The sequence below is a fragment of the Dromaius novaehollandiae genome, chromosome 4, assembly GCF_036370855.1.
Source record: "Dromaius novaehollandiae isolate bDroNov1 chromosome 4, bDroNov1.hap1, whole genome shotgun sequence".
NCBI lineage: Eukaryota > Metazoa > Chordata > Aves > Casuariiformes > Dromaiidae > Dromaius > Dromaius novaehollandiae.
In genome coordinates this window covers 2,548,591-2,571,352 of record NC_088101.1, presented here as the reverse complement: position 1 = coordinate 2,571,352, position 22,762 = coordinate 2,548,591, and the positions used below count along the sequence as shown (strand labels likewise).

General features: G+C 44.8%; 1 protein-coding gene across 5 annotated transcripts in view; it reads right to left on the bottom strand.

Moving 5' to 3' along the window:
• The window catches only part of ADGRL3 (adhesion G protein-coupled receptor L3), a 437,224-nt gene that overhangs the window by 175,500 nt on the left and 238,962 nt on the right, over positions 1–22,762 (bottom strand). For all 5 annotated transcript variants that reach the window (XM_064510233.1, XM_064510234.1, XM_064510238.1 and 2 more), the window contains one exon: positions 9,669–9,778. In XM_064510233.1, the coding sequence (XP_064366303.1) occupies positions 9,669–9,778 (110 nt within the window). The remainder of the gene's footprint in view (positions 1–9,668; positions 9,779–22,762) is intronic.

Sequence of the window (22,762 nt, the reverse complement as noted above, 5' to 3'; positions counted from 1 at the left end):
ATAAGCACTAAATTCAGCAAGGGAGTAACTAATATTATTGGCTTTAAAGACACAGAAATGAATATTTTGCTATGTTATGAATGCTAAGCAGAATTTTAAGAAGCAAGAGAAAGAAGGCACGTGCCTTCTACTCCCAATTTCGGCCAATGTGCTATAGCAATTTTGTAAGTCAGCAAGTAAGCAAATGATTGTGAATTTATTTTTGAAAGGCTACTATCGCAAAATACCTTTGGCTCGTTCGTTCTGGCAATATGTTCCTTAATTTTGTATTTTGCATCATAGCCCACAAAGGTTTTTGCAGCATATTTTGTAAAAATAATGAAGATTTTTAACACATGGTTCTCCACCAAATTAGACACCAATCCTGCAGATGCTTACACAGTTTATTTTTTCCCAGATAAGGCGTGTGCCTAGACATTAATGTCAGTAGTAAAAATAGGCACACACTTAGAGAATGTGGTTTCCAAGATGGTCGGTCCTGTTTCTGAGGACTACTTGGCTGCAATCATCTGAAGGCAAATGAATAACAGCCTTGCTATCATTTGGGTTGCTCTTAAGAGTGCTGCTTTTATTCCACAACAGTCTTTCACATACTGTATTTCTAGAAGCTTTTATTTTTAAAAGCAAGCCATACAATAGGTACAGATTGAAAGGAAAACCAGCTTATTGAAGGAATTCATGGTATCTTCAACAAAGCCAAGCACCTGACAGAGCACCCATCAATGTTGTCATGATATATGTTGGTCTTAAGGTCCAAACTGGCTCCTTCCAGTCTTACCTTCCAGTAACACGAAGCTGAAAGACATTTGTGCCATGTCAGTTCTGCCAAACTTGCCGTCACTAAGGCCCCCAGGAAATCCTGATCAATACTCGTGCTGCAAATCCGAATTTCACCCTTGCCCAAACAGGTGCAGCTCCCACCATGCTGAGCAAGAGCGGGATCCTCTTACACTGGAATTGATGGCTGCTCACAGCTTTCTGTCGTGCAATATTTCATGGTCTCCATTTTCATGTTATTAAAATAGGATGCTATCCAACAACGAGAGGGGAAGAAGGGGTCAGGGAGTTGCCTCTCTTCTCATAAGTGGCAGCTCAAGCTGCTGAGCAACATGTGTTTCTCATTTGAAACGTATCACTCATTCTTAAAAACAGTAATACAGACCATCTGTTGCAATGCAGCCATTCATAATTGATAAGATTTGGGCAGAATTTGACTGTGAAAGCCCATTTTAACACGAGTATCGACATGCGTACAAAGAAGTGTTGCAAAGCAATTCGTTGGAGCTTTCCCTTCCATACATTGCAGCCAACGATGGCCAACTGTCACACATGCCGCTCAGGAAGCTGAATTTACCGAGTCACTGCAAACCCAGCTCTCCCTCATCAGCATCTTCCCCCTGCAAGGCTAGTTTAATACTTTGGCACCATTTCCCTCAAACGGTTAATAAAAGCATCTTGCTAGATGTTCATAGCATGCAGAGTGGTTGACTCTGGGTCAATAGATCTGCTCAAACGCAGGAAGAGACCAAAGAAAGCATACTTTTTTTCTAGTATATAGTAAAAAACTGGATGAATGTCTTGTGTATTCTATAACCGGCCTGACACTTTGATAGTCATTTAATTCTGTCTCTGGGAGGAGAAGGGAGGACAGAATTGTCCCCTTCAAGAAAAAAATATGTTTCCTCTGCACTGGAAATATCTCTCCCCATTATCATCACCGCAACACAAATCTCTCAATGCACAAACCTAAAGTTGCAGACTCACCTTCTTTAATAATCAAGCCCACACTGATTTTAATACTGCCTGATTTCACCCTGCCCATCCAAAGTCTCTCCTAGTCAACAGGAAAAGTCCTAGGTGTTTCCATGGGCTCCAGGCAAAAGCATGCACTCAAAGACAACTGCACCTCTAGTAAGACTAAACTCCTCCCACACCCCTGAAAAACCCAGGCTTAAGACCTGACAATTACGGAATGAACCAGCATGTTTTTTTAATGGATTTTACATGAAACACTGACTTTTTGTTTTGAAAGCACCAGCAAAAGCATATAGATTCATCACTCCATGATAACTGCTAATACCCCCTGCTGTCCCCTCGACCAGAGTCATCTGGAATATATATAATTATTGACTGCATTTAAAAGGTACAGGGCACATGCTCACTCTTGTGAGCAAGTCTTTAAATGGACAAAGGCCGATTTGTTCGTTCCTCAAAAATCCAGCCTCAGTACATTAATTTACTCCCAATTTAAGTTTACATTATTTGTGTGTGGCATATATAAAATGTAGACGTGCCTACTGCCATTCATCAAGCATTTAAGCTAGCTGTGAGCATACCAGCGGTCTCCTTGGGAAAAGCCCAAGTGCAAGCATGGGTATGACTGTGGCACATACAAATACTCGCACGGTAAATTTATTCTTGCATTACAGCTCATGCCACGGCATCTTGCTTGCTATTTGGGACCAAAGCCAGCTCAGGGGTGCCTATCCATCCTATCCATCCCCCTGCAGAGTGCACTAGTTCCTATTCTGGTCGGCAGAGCTATTATTTTGCAGATCTGAACATCACAGGACTTCTGCAGGTTGCCTGAGCACACATGTATGTGTCTCCTCCGAGAGCTTAAATTGAAGAATGTGTAATTATTAATTTTTAACGTAAAAGGACAATGGCCCAACTTTGTCTCTACCACGATAAAAGAAAAGGACTCAGCTGGGTTAGGCAGGGATGGGCTAGCCCTCGTCTTTGCTGAACTAGTCCCTGCTCTCCAGCAAAGAGACAATAGTTGCACTATCGGAGACCACTCAACATGCACAAGAGACAAAAACTGAAGAGTTAATGAGGCGCTGCTGAACAATAACTTCACAGAAATAGCGAGAGAAACCAGGTAGATGTCATCTGCAAGGTAAATTAAAATGACGCATCTCTGAGGACCACTGGTGAAATTTGAGATCTGGAAAGGAATTTACATTTATAGTGGATGGGATAAATACTCCAGGTAAATCCTTTTACGTGGGCCTGTGAAGTGGAACAGAGAAATTAAAGATAAACGAGATTAAAGGCGTTTTTTTAAGTTATCCATGGAAGGAAAAATACTTTGGAGGGGGAGATTAGTTTGGACCCTCAGCAAGACAGACATCTGGGAAATCCAGTAGAACAAATCTTTCCTAATCTGAATTGGTTCACAAATAAAAACTAATAATGAAAAGAAAATCAACAAGGCCAGATGCGGGCGAGGAAGGCTGTAGCTCCAGCGTGCTGGGAAGTGCCAGCTCTGCGACCGGGGGCACGTGATGCTGTTCAAGGCATCGAGTGTTTCTGGATATCCTAGCAAACTGCCTGCCAACATGGCTTGGTTACTTCCTGAGGTTTGGGGAAGGAAAAGCTGTAGAGAGACAAGCGAACCTTTTTGCAAAAGGATGCCCTAGGGATGGCCTCAGCCTCCGCAGGTCCCCCAGTTGAGCTGCTCCTGGAAAGAGGCACCGGAGCTAACCAAAATCAAATGCTGCACAGTCTCCTTCAGCCTCCTTCACCAGGGCTTAAGGCACACATGGCCACGGCAGTTTTATGCAGGCCTATACAGTTATTAAAAGTTGCCTGGAAATGTTGTTAGCAAGGAAAGCGGAGGAAATGAGTTAAAAAAAGTAATACATTCAGACCCATTTGGCTCTCTTCCTGGGAGCCCTTTTAATATAAAGAAACTCAACAAAGTTGTATTTTTAGATCTGGAAAGATGCGTTTCAGTATTTTGCGCACTAAAGGGATTTGACTTAATACACTCGCATTTCCCCCTCCCTCATGCGCTAGAAGAAATGAACTTCAATCCTAAACTTAACCACTGGATATAGATACTCTGTTCTCCCCATTGGCCAGAATAAAAACCAATAAATGTATTTCATTTCTTTTGTGGATTTATAATAGCACCTGGCAAGGATGGTCTTAATCTCCTTACGCTGCTTGCACCAATGAAAGAAACCCTCGCAATAGTTATTGAAAGAGAGATGAAAGGATAATAGGAATAAAATCTGGAAATATAAGTATTATCTGCAGGAAGATCTGTTATAAAAACGTATGAAATCCATATCAATGTCTCCCGAGAGTGCTTGGCATAATAGCGCAATTTAGACAATAGGTTATTAAAGATGGAAAGAAATATACTCCTCTTAACGACAACATTGTTCAGAGGCAATGGCGAAGTACGGGGCTGTGTTTAGACAGTAAATTGGTGGCAAATATCTAGTGGCAAACCTGTCAGAAACACAGGAATTAACAGAGGAAAAATACTGGTTGACACAAATGACCTAAAGCCACCAGTTTCTTCCCTTTTGTACAGAGACAAGCAAGCTTTCAGGGCGCAATCTGTGTTTTGTCGGCATCTTTGTTAGCCAAATGCAAATACAGTTCCAAAATTAGAGAGATGTCCCATTAGTTGCATGTGCAATTATCAGCAACATAGGCAGGGATTATCATGGATTATTCATATATTGAGGAATTCACTAAAATTTCATTTTTCTTTGTGCCTGGTACGCTTACAATCTGCATTATTAGCTGAGATGATATTAACTATTTACTATGCCAGAAATGGGTGTAACAAAGATAAATTTCTAGGAAAAACCTAATCACTTTAAAAAAAAGCCTCAGGTTACTAGCAACCTGACCCAAAGTTTGCTGACGTTGAAAGTTTCAAAGTGATTTAATGACCTTTGATTGAAACCCAAAGGCCGAAGGCTTTCAGGCAACAGATTTAAAGGGGATTTTAAGCACAATTTGATTCAAAGTCAACACAACAGTATGCACTTCTTCACTAAAAATCAGCTGTGGTGGGACAAGACTGGAGAGCAATAAACAGTGTGCACTTAAGTTGCATTAGGAATTAAGTTATTCCCTTATATTCATAATCTTCTTAAAATGAGATAAGTTACGCTACTCATCACAGTTTTCCACCTTCAGCTGCTATAAAGGAAACCAATTATAGAGCCATTAAGGAGAACTGACAGGGCTCTAAATCAAGAAAAAAACATGGAACAGGAGCAATACATAAATGACAAAGCATTTGGCTTGTTTAAAGTCTGGCCATCCACAAGGCAAACTTTGTGACCATGAGGTGATGGTGAGGATAGAAATGCTGTTTCTCTCATACATGTTCAACTTTTCCAAGGTCTCTTAAGGCTCCTCAGCATTTCCCAAATGAATGCAAAAACAAGTTTTGGATTTTCCTCAACAAGTAAGTAAATAAAAAGGTGCTTTCCTTGCCATAATGCTTCATGGCCAAACTGTGAGTGCTTAATTTGGGCTGCGTGGAGCCCAGTGAGTGGTGCCACTTGAGCGCCCATCAGCAGAACATACCATCAGGTCAGCTCAGCCCATAGCTCACGGCCTAAAGCCTTAGTTCAGCCTTCGGCTCCAAAAGCAAAATGGGTAATGTTGCAGAAATGCATTTTCCCACAGACTGAAAAATGGAAAGTTTGGGTGCCATGAAGGTCTTAAGCGCAGAGGACAGCCTCCTCTTTGCTGGTGGTCAAATTAACAACCAACCCTACCTCTGGCAGCATTTTCATTTTCACTATGCTCAAGTGCTAGATCTTGAACGATGAGACATGGAGATGTCCAGCTCAAATGTCAGACCAAATCGGAAGGCTTAACTCACTTCTGCGGTTGATGAGAAGCTCAGTTTTAAGAGTGCAATGGTCAGAGAAGTCACTCTAAAATATCCAGATGAGTCAATTCATACTTGCTGCAATGACTCTCCCATAACAATCCGTGCATTTGGTAAGCTACAAACCTATTTTTCTAAGTGGTATTAATACATGTCCATCAAATTATGACCCTCCTGACTTTCTCAGCAAATGTGCAACAAAACACCCTACCATCAGCTGACAGCTTTGTGGGTGCCACAGTTTTTTTTCCATCCCTGTAACATTTCAGATTTAATACAATTAAGAGCAGCAGCAGCAGCATTACAGTGACTTTTGCAAATGAGAAAGCACATGTGACTCAGATACATGACAGCATGACCTGTTGTGCATAGAGAAACATCTGAAGTCACCTTGTTCCTTTCATTTAAATCAACCCCATCTCAGATTTAAGAAGGAAAAAATGTCCTTGTATGGTTCACTGATTTCACAGAGCATCCCATAAAACTACTCTTCCTTTTTCCTCATCTCGGGCTACGTCCCAGTTTTCTAAAACATCTAGCTTCCCCAGTCGCCGGCATTTATTTTTCCTCCCATTCATGAAAACCAGGCGTACACCTCTGCAGAGATCTCCGCCTCCAGGTTTGCAAAGCTCCGGAATAGCAGGTTATTTTAATTAAGGGCACTTACCTAGGGGCCATTGTGCGTGTGCGCTCGCCCCACAAATAACAGGGCAAAAGGAGGCCGATAAGGTAAGTAACTGTCTTTTGTTTCTGCCTTTGTGGACAAAGGACTAAGGAGCAGAGCGGGGAAGCCCAGTGAATACAAAAAAGGGGTTTTAGCCGCAACGCCTGTGAAATTGTATGCCTCCAAAGAAAGGCAATTTGTCAGCAGGACACAAAGCAAAGATGCTTTGCTCAGAAATCATCCTAACGAGTAGTTAGGTTTTTTTTTTTTTTTTTGATTGTTCCTAGCCCATGCGCACAAATCATTTATTTAACTAAATAAAACAAAAGATGCGTGGCTTCAGAGCAGGAGTGGGAATTTATTCATTACTGATCCAAGTGGCAATAACAGTGTTTAAGCCCTCGGGATAGCCCGTCATTTTCTTCGGTGGTTCTCTGGGGAAAAGAAAAAAAAAAAAAAAAAACAGAGAGAAAGAAAGTGGAGAAGCCACAAGCCCATTTGTTTAACAAATCCGGCGTTGCTCCCGGTGGGCAAACACTGACAGGGAAGGCAGCAAGAAAATGCATGCAGAGAAAGCCTGAAGGCCACATAGAGGTCTCACGGCACTCCAAAAATAATTAAAAACCATATTCTTGGGAAAAGTGGTCTCATTAACTTGTTTTCAGATGGCAATTTTCTCGCAGCTTTCTCCCTCCCTCTTTCCCTTCCCACCAGCAATCTTGGAGCAATAAAAATACCAGTTTGCTTTCTAGTGCTTGTATTCTCTTAAAAATGTCATTATTCAATTATCTGTCTATTCACTGGCCCTAAGATCCAGCGGAGCAGATATTGCAAGCCTTCGTTTAATGTTTTTAAATGCACTTCAGTCCACTTGCGATACAATAAAACTTTATTGAATTCTGTTCCCACATCACACTTACCGTCCCTCACGTTTATTGATATGTGAGCCCATCCGCTCTTCTCTCAGCAATAAAAGGAATATTTCTAGCAAAAAAAATGACCTTTCCTTCCATCAATACTGCAACTGGGAAAGGCGATTTCAGCTTCCATGTTAAAAAAAAAGGAAAAAAGGGCTTAGAACAGAAAAGACTCCAGCATTGTTTTCCTTCCTCTTGTTAGCATTAAAAATGCATGAAAACTTCTTTAAGTGCCGAAGAAACTAGGTCCCTTCGTAACATTTATTAGACTGTTTACCCAGAGGAAGGGAAAGAAAGGATGATTAATCCTTCCTTCCTTGGAAGCCACGCTCATTTTTTTCCCCTTGCAGGAAAGGGTCCTTGGAATAGATCTCACCAATATTAAAAGCCGGTGGAAGACTTACTGTCTGGACACCACAGGTGACTTATCACAGCGTGAGATGACGGCCGAGTTGTGGCAGTGGGCTCGTCCCTGCTGAGCCCCCACCTTTTCCGCCCTGCCTTCCCATGCCCTACACCTCAAAATTCCCAAGTTTCCTGCAAGGTTTTGCAAGGTCACTCAAACACAGACAGCAAAACCAACATTTCCTACACCATAAATCCAAAATCCGACTGCCGAAGACGACCAGTTCGGCGGTTCCCCCACCATCGCCTGTCTTGAGAGACTGGCGTTGCTTGCTTGCCACCAGCCTCCTGCATCGCACCGGCTGAGCCCCTCGTTTGCTTTCTGCTCCGGCTCAACGCCGCTCGGAGAAGGGAGAAGGGACGTGTCACGAAACGACAGCAGATCAAAGGGACTCGAGCAAAGTCGAGTTTCTCATGCGTATGTGCAGCACCATGTAGCCTAAAATGCAGTTTTGCATTTGGCCCCCCATTTCATGAGCGACGCGGGCTTGCCAAGAAAAAAAGCCAGGAAACGAGAGCGTGCTCATCCATGTTTCTAGCTGACTCAACTCAGGAGCAAACACGGCAAATAACCATCAAAGCTGCTAACCTGACGGTGAAGGCAGCGTCTTGCTGCTGTTATTGTTTCCCCTCAGCACGGAGATCATTAAAACACACTTGGTCCCCAGCAACCTCTCGCAAGAGTTATTTTACATCTTGCGCATCAGGCCTGTTAACATCCCAGGACACAATGCTCCCGTACTATCTCCCTACAAGTGCGCTGCTAGTCCTCTTTGTTTCATGTGCAATGAAGCCTACGGAGGGCTACGAGGCAATGACTATGGCTTCACCAGCGCAACTGCAGGAGGGAACAGCACAGCCCGTGCAAATGGCAAATCATGAGGAAATATAACCAGCTATGGTAAGAAAACTATCCTCCCTCACCTCCCCCCCCCGCACATTTTTTTTCTTTTTTTTTTTTCAAAATGAAAGGCCTCATGTATAGTGGAATAGCTCTAAACTAGTTATTTTGTATGAGCTCACTAGGTGTGCCCCAAAGCCCCTGATGTCACACTTTCCACAGGCGTAATAGCTCACCCCATTAAAAAAAAAGAAAAGAAAAGAAAAGAAATATTCCATCATTGCATTGTAAGCTTCTCGAGTTTGTTTAGAGAGAGAAAAAAAATGCTGACACACTGAGAAGTGGAGACCCTCTGTGGAAAGAGGCCCCTGATCCCATCCCTTGGGTGGTGGCTTCCAACCACATCTCCACCAAAATCCCCTTGCAGCCTTCCACGGCCTGCAGCCACCTTCTTGCGCGAGGGACAGGCACCATCTGAGGGGATGAAAGGAAGAGCGGGGCTGCTCATAGTATTTCTTTTTGAGATATACCGTCTTTGACAGCAGGATGGAAACCAATTCGGTGTCTCCAGAAAGCAAATCCTGAGCTATGCTTAACTTTCTGCAGCTCTGACATTTCCTTTTTGATGCAAACTGCTGTAATCCCCAACGACTGCCTTTCTACTTTTAAAAATTGAGGGTAAATGGCCTGTATATAATTTGCCTTCCTAACTTTGGAAACTTAGAATTTAGAAATTTGTATCGCCAAACATTGAATTGCCCAAAACATTAGCTTCTATCTCCTTGGCCATACAATAGTGTATTTAAGGCACTTACCAAATGTCACCCATTAAAAGAACATACGTCAGCCTAAGGCGCATTGCTATGTGATTATGAACAGAAAACTCTGGAAAGAGAAGCTATAAGCTAGTAATAATGCTTCATTCTTATGCTCTGCTTTCACTAATGGGGCTTTCCAGGCGTTTTCCAAAATGTGAAATGTCGCTGCTGCACTGCACAGTAAGGAAAACGTGGGGCGCTAGTAGTATGTTTTTAAAAACCTTGTACAGAAGGCTCCTATCTTATCGTCTCAGTCTTGCACGGCTGCTGGCCCTCAGGCAGCAAAAAGGCAAGCTCGAGGCTGGCCCAGGCTCCACAGTCAACCAGATCCCTATTGAAGAAACGAATGCAAACAGATCGGCATACGTACTGTAAGGGACACATTCGTACTGCACTTCCAGGTACTTGTACGTCCCAGGGCAAGGGTCTGGAAAGACGTCAGGGCCCGCGACAACGGCGCACTGCGTCCGGTTACTGCATCTGCAAAGCAAAGGAGAAGAGAGTCAGAGAGCAGCCCGGGCAACAGCGCAGGACGAGAGGTCGGCTGTTGCCTCCACAAGCTGCTCCGATCACCGGCAGCCCGAACCCTACGGCTGGTGGGCCCCAAGCATGACGGCAGCCTGGCCTCCCGCGCTTTCGAGGGGGCTTTGCGGCGCCAGCAGAAACGCCCATGGGTGCACAGTTCTCCGGCTTTCGAAACCCAAACTCCACCACGCCGTGTTCAGCTAACCGTGAACCCCAGCATCCAAACCAAAGGGAAGTGCAAAGACAACAGACATGGCAAAAATAATCATTGTGTATTTTATAGCAGGTGTAACAAGTAGTTTCTACAAACTATCTGTAGAGCGCTCCTGTGAAAAAACAGGCATCTTCAATAATGCTCTTTAATGCAAAGCAAAGACTAGAAACAGCAACACTTGAGAGGCAAAAACAACCCAGCTCACCAAGTAAGCTGTCCAGAAAACAAACCAGTATTTTTCCACGGACAGCCAATGCACTCACCTTGGTTACAAATGGCTAGGTTTCGTTCAACCATTCTGCGCCAGAATGGATGTGTCTCTGGGGACTGCCTATTTTTTTTTCCAGAAGGGAAATGCTATTCTCACCGAAGCGCCTCCTGCACACCCGCACCGAGAGGGAGGCAACCTGGCCTGCTGCAGTGAGCTTCACACCAGTAAAAGCAGCTCAAGGTATAGTTTTTGTGTACTGGGGGACATAAAAGGGAAATTTGGGAGATTCCAAAGAGAAAATTCTTGCACTTGTCAAAAAAAAAAAAAAAGTATGTGAGAGAGAAAATAATTAGTCTTTGATTCGCCTCCTTTCGCGTGCCAGAAGGAGACCTCCTACGGGCCAGGCTGCCGCATTTATTTTCCCCGAGACGCTGCTTCCACCACCGCGCCGCAGGACCCCTGACCCTGCTGCTCTCCTGGCAGCAGCTGCGGCCGTCCGAGCACCACTCATTTCGCTCTGGAGCAGAGCTGCAGCATGTTTACCTGCAGCTAGAGTTTGTCAGCCTTAATGAGGATTTTATTTGAGCCCATAAATTAAAACTGATTCATTAGCGACTGCCTTAAGCTCCATAATTTCTTTAATTTCATGGAAAGATTAATAAGAACCGATAGGCTCGCTCATCAGGCTGTTTTGCGGGATAGCAGATAATCCAGAGGGCTGGGATGTGCTCATGTTTTCTTGCTGAAAGGCGACAGTTATCACAGCAAGCAACCACTTTTATCAGACACAGAAAAACAAATTTATTAACAAAAGGGATAACTTTGCTGTCCTCGGTCTTGCTGCTACAAGACAGGTGGCTTGGCCGGGGTATCGCAGGTACCCGGGACGGTGTGAGCGGGCAGCCTTCCAGGAGAAGCTTTGAGCATCATCCAAAACTCCACTTCCAACAAAAAATCCTTTGCCAGGTTTCAAAAAAGCAATTTCAAATAAGTCTTTCAAAAAGCAATCGCGCTGGCCGAATCGATAGTCTCCCCGGCTTCAGGGATAGCCTGGACCATGTTGCACAGAATAAAAGCTGTGGATCAAAGAGACGGTTCAAAAAGATCAGGAGCTGGGCTCCAAAATGATGAGGAATTGCTGGGAGCGGGTGGTAACAGGCCCATTTAGGGTTGTCAGTACCCCACATAAATTGAAAAAAAAAACCCAAAAAACACCAAACATAATTTCTTTTCCACGCACATTTCATATCTGTAGCAAAACTGGGTCCCGCATTTGGCATGTTGAGTTTCCTTTTAGCACCCCAAGGTGAAAGACATATTCCCGCACACTTAGAGGACGAAGGACTTTGGACTAAAACCACCGGAAGACCTAGTACCAGTTCAGCCAGCTATTACTGTCAGACACCAGCCTGCAAAAATTTTAAGGGGAAGAAGCAGTAAAAAACCCACTCGTTATTAAAGCTCTGGTTGCCACGCTTTTGCCTATAGAGTTTTCCCACTTGCACAGCAGCTCCTCCATCCCGGCAGCTTTGCCGTATTTCATTCTGGACAGATTAAAGGCCCAGCTGATGCAGAGAGACGCAGAGAGTTGAGAGACAGTTCGACACGCAGCCATCCCATGCGGGAGAGCAGGGCAAAAGGCGTGTTGCACTGCTCGTTTTGCAAGACGTGGAAAATTTGACCTTCCAGCGCCCTGGCTGCACTGTCAACACTTGTGTTTGTGCAAAGCACGCAGAAAGAACAGGCCCGTGTTCCACAGCCCCCAACATCCCAGAAAGAGAAGTTTGTATTATTCACATGTGTTTTTTGGAGAGAAAAATTATCCTCTGGGAAAAGTGTAAATTGTCTCAGCTACAAGGGGCGGGGGGAAGTGTTCATTATATCTACTTTCAGCTACATTTATTCCCGCTTCTCAGAGTACCTGTTTTTGTCCTTCAGATGCGGAAAAACATTTGTGCGAGAAAAGAGGTGTCAATCCAGTGCAACACATGCACTGTAACAGAAAATCGGGATCATTTGCACCAAACTCCTCCCTGTTCTAATAGAAAACAACTTTCAAGAGTTTTAATGGGAAACAATAATAATTTGCCCAGTGCTGGTTTGTGCTTATAACAGTGGGACTGACGGAAACATCCAAGTTCAGACCCAGCTACAAGGCTCAACTCTGCTTGCAACTCTTGATTCAGATTAAAATAAAGGAAGAAAAAAGAAAACAACGCTTCATTTCCTTTCAGCACATTTCCATTCCTTCTCCCTGGCAACATTTTTATGATTTTTAAGTGACAAGGTCATCTTACGATAGTAACAGAGAAACACTTTAGGACATAAACAGCTGCTTATTCCTGTTCTGACATCTTTGATTTTTTTTCCCAGTGCTGACATTGCTGATATATTTACCAAAAGAGAAAGAAAGGGGGGGGGGGGGAATAGTTTGGCAGGTGATGTTTATTTTAGGCCCTTCCAGAAACTTTAATAGCGCAGACACGTCAACAGCATAGGACTAGACATGTCTGAGGCGCTACGTTTGCAAGAAAAAAGAAAAAAAACCCCAAAGGCAGCACGAAGCGCAAGACTGATCCCAAAGAAAAGCCCTTCAGACTGCATCATTGCTGGCTCGGTAAAGCGCTCCAGCTCCAGTGCTCGCCCCGGCGGGAAAAGTGGGTGCCAAAAACCAGGGAGTGGGCAGGGCTGCTCCGTCACGGGAGGCGAGCGGGGACAAGGGTGACCTCAAATCTGCGTGCGGGATTCCCACGCCTGTATCTCCGCAGGCCAACCCTCCCCTGGGGAAACTGTGCGTTTTTTTTTTTTTTTTTTTAACAGGTAAAGGAGCATTATTTACACCAGCACTTAAAAACAGCAGACAGGAGAGTTAATGCTAGTGCTGGAGCACCCTGAATTGCAGCACAGGCCATTACCATTGCCCACCAAAAAAACAAGATTTTTTTTTTTAACCTCTCAACCAAAACACCTATTTTACATAGGTTTTATTTTTCTGCAAAGACAAGGCATGTGACTAGGCACACTAATACAGCCAAGACATCAATATCCAAGCTTATTTCTCAGGGTCTATTATATTTTCTAATGGTTTTACAGTAAGAGACAGACTTAATTCATTATCCTTCATGGCAATGCTGCAAGACATCCTTTTCCTTCTCCGAAACAAAAAAATCTCCTCTCTGGACGACTGCTTTAAGAAAGAGGCTGTCAGAGCAAATAAGTCAGCTAGGACTATGCTCTTCCCTGTCAATACGTGGTATTTCCAAATCAACCCTTCGGGAAGGACTGAGACGGGGAAAAAATTTTTTTTTGATACCCTGGAGAAAGAGGAAGCAAAGAGAAATTGCACTCCTAATAGGAGCCTAAGTGGAGCTATCGCATGACGGCTCACAAATCAGGAGGAAAAGAAAAATAAATAAATAAGTAAGAGAGGGAAGGGAGGCCACAGCAGGCAAAGAGGGAAGAGCACAACCGCGGCAAAAGACTTTGGTTCAGCACGTCTGCATTCGGCAACACGCCGCACAAAAGCCACCCTACGTCCTCCCCGCCTTCAGCTTTCGGAAACCAGGAATTCCTCAGCAGAGGCTCTTCTGCCCCTGCAAAAAGCTTAGAAGCAAAGGGTTTACTGATAGGGAGAGGAAAAATCCCATCTCTCTGCTGTTTTCTTCATTAGGAACGGGTCTTTTTTTTTTTTTCCCCTCTTCTAATCGATCACTCCAAGCACAGCGAGGCTACCTTTCTAACCTCTGCTGTGATATAATTATCTGTGGTGCTTAATGCTAGTGCAGACGAATCCCACCACGTGCCGCATTTTGCTGTTTTATTGACGGGGGTTTAATTAGCTATTCAGGTGCCAGCGCTTGCAGATAGGCCTCTTCTTCTGCAATCGAGCCAATATACAGAGTGGTGCAGAGCACTCTCATTGTAGCCCAACCAAGCATCTCAGTGGAAACATGCCAACGAGGCGCGTCTCAGCTGCTGCGGTTATTGTAAAAAATAATAATAATTAAAAAAATAATAAAATCCACACCCCACCACACCACATTCTACTTGAAAGAGACCTCACTCTCTATAGCACCAACCCATTTTGCCCCTCGGATTCTTATTTTATGTTACGAAAAAGGAAAATGAAAAAAACCAAACCACCAAAGTCACGCCAAAACCCGAGCCAAGGCAACAGCTGAGAAATCCTGCTGAGCCCAACTGAGTCCAAGCCAGAAAGGTCACCGGGGGGACTACCTAGCCACATAGAGAACCTGGAAATTGCTCAAATACATGCTTTGCACAGAAAAAAAAGGAAAAAAAAACCCAAAGTAATTATGCTGTTTCAACTCATTAATAAGACCCTTAAATTTAACAAGAAGCATTTAATAGTAAATTTGCAACATTTAACAAATTTAAGGGCAATTTTGGGGCACACCTGCACATGATGCATCTGCTCAGCTCCCAGGGACTCCACAGCTTGGTCAGGCTGAGGTCAGGGCAGGAGCCACTGGCGGGGACAGCATGGCTTGCTGCCACCCTCAGGAGGACAGTCCAGCTGAGCAGTGAGAGCTTTTTCGTCCATGCTTCGTCACCGTACACATACCCTTAGTCTCCTTCACTTTAGAGCTTCCTTGAATTTCTTCCTGCCCCACCTCTTTGTGGTAGGACTTCATATCTTACTGCCAGCTTCACGCAGTCACTTCCCCCTACGTCTTTCTCCTGCTGTTGTTGGGTTTCCCTCTCTACAGCCATTCCCTCTCTCCTCCCCTGGCCTGCACACGTTTTCGCACCACCAGGCATATCCGGAAGAGAGGTTTGGGTCAGCATGGAAAACAGACCTGCGTGGAGCACTTCCGAAACAGTCCTGGTGCTGTTCGAGCCGTGATGAGCTAAGCACACAAGCAAGGACAAGTCTGTAAGGTAGGCTAACATCGTTGGGTGGATGCCAGTCCACACGGCTGAAAACAAAACCAGGGAAGCCTTAAGGCAGTAAAGCTCATCTTTTAAAGAACCACATCTCCTCTTTTGCAGGTACTTTCTACGTATGTCATTACCAAAAAACATCGGCAGTATCCTAATAAAAATCCACTTTACAGAAGACCAACAGGATACCATGGTGGGGAGACACCTAAAACAAACCAACCAATAAAAGGCTGTCTGGTTTAGCCAGTGTTAACACAAGTCAAAATAATGGCAAACAGAAAACAATCTGGCTTTTAATTTGGGCTAGGAGGTCAAATAAAAGGCTAGCAGAGGTCTGGGCTAAATTGCAGCTCGCTGTCCGCATAACTTTGTTCTCACTGCCATTTTAACTCAAGCCAACCCAAGTTAAAGCCCATTCTTTCTTCTTCTTTAGCGCAACCATAAGGAGCTGAGATAGCCAGAATAAGTGTTAAAGGATTATTTTCTCTACAAAATTTAAGTGCGTTCAGACCCTGAGTCCGCCACTACTTACAGGTACTTGCAAAAGGCACTGTAACTACCTGATCCATCCTGTACCAACTCCGCTGTCGGGTGAAGTGACCTTTAAGGAGAAACAGCCATTTCCACAGGGAGTATTTCACACCTGAACAGGTCTGAGGCTGAGCGCTGGCAATCCCCAGGATGGGGTTTTTCCCTGCATTTCCACCGCTGGGGCCACTCTGGCCTTGGGTCTCGATCCCACCATTCTCGCTGCCATTTATGTCACAGTGCGGCAGATCCCCAACCAATTCCCCCCGTCCCATCAGTGACCAATTCCTGCAAAAGGGAAAAGAGACTGAAGAACATTATCTCTCAATGGGCTAAAATAATCTGCAGTCAAGGGCTGGTAGGTTTAATGCATTAGCCTTTCACCTCTGCAAATAAGGTTAAAGAAAGGTTTGGACCACAATCATGCATACAGTGCTCCACCTCAAATTACACATAATTGAACAAAACAAAAGCAAATGTGTCCAAACAGCGCAGAAGGTCAAAGCTGGGTATCTCCTTGATGAACTCGGGAGTGAACCCAAGGCAACCATGCAGCGTTGCTTCTAAACACAGCAACCTCTGTCATCATTACTCTTGCCAATGGCATGATAACCAAGGTGATTTTAAAGCAAAGATCCCTAGTTTTTAGATAAGGGAACAAACACGCCTCAGGCCCTTGCTTGGGATGGCTGGGGTGGTGGGCCTTCCAACCAAGCAAGCCCTGGAGCAGGTTGGCCAGAGAGGTTGTGGAGTCTCCATCCTTCGAGATATTCAAAAGCCATCTGGACACGATCCTGGGCAACATGCTCTAGGTGACCCTGCTTGAGCAGGGGGGTTGGACCAGGTAATCTCCAGAGGTCCCTTCCAACCTCAACCATTCCGTGATTCAGACCAACAGACAGGTGACAGGTTAGGTCTTTAGTATCACAGCTAAATCAGTTCAGACAGAAAGATATTATTAGTGTAAAACAAACAGAAAACCTGGCAGGATCTATGCTGTTAAGGACATTGTCCTTTAACGAATCCTGAGTTTGTACAGCACCTTGTACAGAGGTCATCTTGGCCCCATTTGCAGCTCAGGCATTAAAGCAATACAATCAGAAACAAACCAAGCTTTCCATTAGAACAACAAGAACAAAAAGGCCTGAAACAAACCAAATATGTTTTTGATATTCAAAAAAGTTTTTCTTTTTTATTTCAGTGTAGCCAACTCTATCTCTTTGATCACCAGCCCAAAGCTTGAATAAAGGTAGCTTGCACTTTGATTCTGAGCTCGAGAGAAAGCGCAGCATCACAAAACCTTCCTGCGCTTTCCAGCCCACTGTTGCCTAGCCAAAGCACATATGGAAGCAAACGGGTAAAAATAAGTAAATAAATAAAGCCTAATCTTAAGATGTATGACTTGAAACTACCGCTGTAAAGTCCTTCAAAACAGCTAAACAGAGCGCCAAACTTTCCGTAACACAAAAGCGGACTGACGGATATATTTTTCAGAACGTTTGTCCGGCAGCTATAGAGAGACTCTCTAATGTTGAACTCGATCCAAAGCTCAGAGAAAAGTCAGGGACTACACATCCCTGCATGCTCACCACACCATTCCCTCCTCACTCTTCCTTCCCTCGCATTCCTGCGGGAGTTTCCAGCTATCCATGAACATGCCAGCTCTTATGCCTGCCGTTATCGCTCTGGTCACCCTCTGGGAAGGGTATTTGCACATTATAATTGCCATCTGCCTTTTACGTATACAGTTACAATACATATAGATTTTTGCGTCTAGTGCTACACACACAGAAGTGAATTCAATGCACATAAGGCAGCTTCCTGTGAGGAAGTGAAGCTCCCAGGCACAGTTTTCTGGAAAGGCTCACTGCCTCCAGATGGATTTTTCCAAGAGCTAGGTTCCCCTTGGAGCAGCTACAGAAAGGCCCAGCTGTCTGCAAACAGCCCAGGACTTTTCGGTTCTCGTGGAAAAGCTGCTGGCTATTCAGCGCTTTTCCGGCAATGGGCTACGTTGCAGAGTGTCCAGCCACTTTGGTAATCCCAAAAATTCCAGATAGCCCTGCAGAAAGAAAAAAAAAATCCCACTCTGCCCAGGATTGCACGTGAGCCTTCGGTGGGGCAGAAACTGGGAAATCCATGTTCCAGGGCACCAAGCGCGTCTCCAGCAAGCCAACTCTCAAAAATGTGCCTGATGCCACTCCAACGTCCCAACTAAAAGTCCAGGGAGATGGATAAAAGGGGAAAGATGTAGGATAAATTTATCAGATGTCTCCATAAGTCATTTCCATCATTCGCATTTGTTCTCTGCCTTTCATTACTTACATTTCTAAAGCCACTGGGTGCCGCGGCTCAGTGGGTCTAATAAAAAGGAAGATAAAATTTAACATCCCTTTTTGAAATATCTAAAAATGATCTAGCTTTCTTCTGAATGTTAATGTCAAATGTTACAAGAAACGTGCTGGCTCAAAACAATTCACCCTGGCTGGAAGCGACAGCCGAGTCCCGCTCTAGCCTGGAAATAAAAAGCTCTTATTTCTGGCCCTAATGTTTTGGCAGCCTTCACTTTGTCACCGAATCCCACTGTCACTTCACACAGACCCCTCCGACTCGGGGGCGAAATTCCATCCTTCGGAAAAGGAGGAAATATTTTAAGAGATTGGGAGTTTGGAAAAGCACATGAGCTGCCCTGACAGCTGCTCAGAGAGGTGGCATGCCAGAGCGATCCCAGCGGAGCACAGTATTACACTGAAGGAAAGGGTGGAAAAAAAAATCATTAAAGTTTCTGTCTCTAAAGTTTCACGTTTAATGAAAGAGAGCAAGCAAGATATCTGGAGGATTCTTGGGTTATATTAACAGCTAATGATATTCTTTCTGTCGAGTGCCCAGCACTGAGAAGCTCACCAATCCGAGAGTTTTGGCGCACACGATGGAGGGGCACCCGGGAAAAAGCAGGCAAGGCACAGGAGGCTTTGTGAAGGGGAGCACGCACATCCCCAAAGGTGTTGGCAAAGGAGCAGGAAGGCCACTGCTATCCATCTGGAATGGCTGGGCAACACAAGCCAAAGACCTTTCTAACCGCCTTTAATCCATAGCAGGTTAAACAAAACAAATGACGGCACAAGCGAGCAATTACAGAGCATTCCAGAGCCAGCGCTCGCTGGTGATTAATTAGGTTCAAAGGGGCAAGGCTAACCTCATGGTCCCCGGAGGAGGAGACCACTTAGCCCCTTAAAATAAATAAATAAATAAATCCAGCGTTCTTATTTAACACTTGAGCATCACTTAAAAAGCTGCTAAAGCAGTGGAACAATTACTCGGGACTGACCTACATTCAGCTGTATCACTTTATTACATGCAGGAGAAACTTAATCAAGCTCCTGTTACTTAATAAAAGCCAGTGAAATCCTCCATTTTATGACAAGGAGCTGCACTGCTGCAGCCACGTGAGGCCTTCGGATTTTGCAGCTGGATGGCCCACTCGAGCACGCTCCCTCTTTCTCATCCCTCCCCGCTGCGTTTGAGGGATAAGCAGACTATCTTCCCAAGCCTCTTTTAAATATTTTAATAAAAATATTTACCCTATGCAGGCGAACCATAGGGTTACGTTCAGTTACACTCTTTTCCTCCTACATCGCAATTGCAGCCAGCTTCTCTAAAGGATCATCAGAAAAATGCTGCATCCTCACCACCATCCTCACTTCAAATGCTCGCCTTGTCCTCCCACCCTCCCGCTAGTAGCTCTCCTGCTCTGGCCCTAGCCTTTAACAAACAACAAAAGAAAGCCCTAAAGGTGGAAATATCTGGACAAAAATGTTCACCTGCTGCCCAGGTCCACTGGACAAGCAGGTTCACTGATGGTCAGGCAAGCTTTGGTGAGGTTGTGGGAAACTTTCTTCTCCATGCAGAAGAAAACCCAGCAGGTGGCCCTCACTGGGCTGAAGTCATCACTGGGCAGCTCTTCAGCACTGGGAACGAGGCCAGAAAATGACTTCTTCTGACCACGCAAAGGCTCCTGCCACATTCCCCAGGCAATGGGGGACCTGCCAACTGGCTTTTGGCCCTGCTGAACTCCGCGCTGGATGACTGAGCCCATAAAGCCGCTACTGGACTTTTCGCCGCATCCAATTCCACATGTGTCCCATGGACATTTTTATTTATAGACTGCCCTGTTCTCACTCAAGGAGGTGAAGACCGGGGTGTGGAGGTGACATCAGCGCTCCTTGGGGCTGGCACAAAGCTGGCTGCCTCCTTCCGCCGTGCTCCCCGAAGCCTCGTTACAGAGGGGCATTTGCATCACCTTGGGGGAATGGCTCTCCAGCCAGCATGGCTGGCAGCATGCACAAAAACAACCAAAATTAGGCAGGTGAAGTCTGAGTACTGAGAAACAAGAGATAGGTCCAGGAAGATCACGGGAAGCCCCAGAGGCCTACTGACTCTCTTTTATTAGGGAAGGTATGCTTGAGGCTGGAGCCTTTTGGCCAATACCTTTGCAGAAGATGAAACACCCCCGTATTAACTCATTGCTCCTCTCTTTAGAGGGGACTTCACCTTGCAGAGGCTTTTTGAGTTTCTGAAAGGGCATGATGCCTTTCCATTTCCTCTCCCCTCTCCAGGGTGATGAGAAATGCCTGGCTTCCGAACTGACCTCATTGCTTGCAACTGGCCACCTCCGCTTAGTCTTGCAAGTTGACAGGTTTCATCCCCAAAACACCTCAAATAAATTAACTAACATCACTGTAACAGCTTGTAGGTTTAAAAATTGCATTAGCCCTGAAGCTCTGCAACCCACCATGACCATAATGCTGAGCATACTGCTCTGACTAAGCCTTGTCCCTTAAAATCACTTGGTCTCTACTCTGTCCACTAGTCCGGCAGTCACAGAACGTGTTGAGGATCTGAAAGAGTCAGATTTAATTCCTTAAAGCGTTAGCTCTCATCTTCTAGCAGAAGGCCCCTAATGGGAACAAGTCATCTCTTCCCTTTGCAATGGCTCTACTTTTGCTAAGTAATTGAGCAATCGTTTTGGTAAGGAGGGAAAACAGTACCCAAACCTTCTGGCGAATATTGGACCATAAAGTGTCAGGCTGACACTGTTGCCATCTGGCTTGGTGAATATTTGACCAATTTATATATTAGGAAGAGCAGCAATGGGAAAAAAAATTATACATTCAGTTCCATGCAGCGCCATTACAATTGTGATGACTTCAAGTCCTGCACACTGATGTGTATCAGTGCAGCATCAGTGAACACGTATGCATTAAACAAAACACATCCCACTGCTTGGTTACAGCGCTTCACATCATGAACCTGAAGAGCGGTGGTGGAAATAGCCAGGATCTCATTCCGCAGGCTTTTGCCCCAAAATGCAGTTCACTGTTCCCTTTCCTAGTTGACACAATTCCTGGTTGGTCCATTAATCCAATTTGAAAGTAAACTAACGGGAGGGGAGGCAGGAACCAAACCAAAGATGTTTTCTTTTAGCTTACTTTGGTAGTCCATTTTGTAGCCTGGCTCTCCAAACTAGTAAGAAATGAGTAACAGCAGTGACTGGCAGCTCGGGTGCTGGAAGCAACAGTTGGGGGTGAGGACATCTCAACAAGACTAGTCTGTTAATTCACAGGTGGCACCTCCCAAATAAAAAAAAAAAAAAAAATTCTGTAGATAAAATGAGAGAATGAGGCTCTTTTCTTAAGCTGCAAGTGCCCTTACAAGCATTGGGCTCACACTAGGCTTTTTAAACTGCTGTGTACAAATTAGACAGTGCCTTTCAGCATACCAAATTGGCCAGAGCGGGCATATGGACACTGCTGAGAAACAGTTTAGTGTGAACAGATTGACAGGCAAAACTTAAAATATTTACCAATTAAAAAATATCCCTTCTGTCCCAGCCAGGCTACGTATCTGTCACTGCTGGGCACCCCGCAGCCTAGGCAAGAGATGGTTCTACTCTCTAACTAAAGGCCACCTACCCAGCAGGGCCAAGGACCCGGACGCTTGCTAGAAACCCGAATCTGTGGAATTGCTGCTAAAATCTGGCTCTTGTGGCCTTTGCCTTGACAAATATCCTGCCATCTCTCTCAAAAAAGCCAGAAAGTCTCGTTTCACTTGCTCCGACATGACGGAGTAAATAAATAACACTATTTATGCACTGCACACCATTCGTCAACCCATTTGTCATTTCCGATCTTTCACTGCTCATGCAGCAAAACTACGCAGGATTTTATTCAAACCTGCTTTGCAGGTATGATGAATGCTTTATTTATCCAGCATCATTTCATCTCGCAGAACTGTTACTATGCAAATAAAGGGCTTCAAGTCCCTGTGTGGTGCAAGCAGAAGGTGCAAAGGGAGATGAAAAACGAGAGGCAGCACAGTAATTAAAGCCAAAGGGGAAACAGCGCATGGCTCAACTAAAATCAGGGAATGCATAACAGAAAACACACAGAAAAAGCATTCATCCTCCATCTTCTCCAGGCAAGGTGAAAGACACAGATCTGTTCTCAAAGAGCTTTTGAAAGGCCATCACAACACTCTCAATCCACCTGTGACTTATCAGAGCACCCCTGGCATCAACACCCACTGCGTCTAGCAAGCACGTTATGCCCAAACTGTCTCCTATTGACTTCTTCAGACCAGGATTTCAGTCCAGGAATGACAAAGCTGGGAGTAGGTGCTGCTGCAGATAAGCGCAATTGGGTGAGCAGTGAATAAATGCCCTCAGGCAGGATCTCCTGGTGGCTAAAAGACTAAGCAGGGAGCAGCTGAGGTGCCTCTACTGCTATTTCTGCTTCTGGGTAGTGACCTTGGGGGCATCACTCATCTTCTGGCACACTTCTTTCTCCATCTCCAAAATGGGATACATTACCCTGACCTCCCTGCAAAGCCTTATGAGAGCCGCAGATGAAAGAACACATTACTATTATTACTATTTACTGAAGCATGGAATCTGCTACCTAAACCTGCTGAGACCTACCAGGACTATGCGGGGAGTGAAGCACTGTTGTGATTAAGGATGTCAAAATATAGCCCCCGATTTCTGTTTTGCATCACAATCACACTGGCAAGACTCAAACTGCATTCA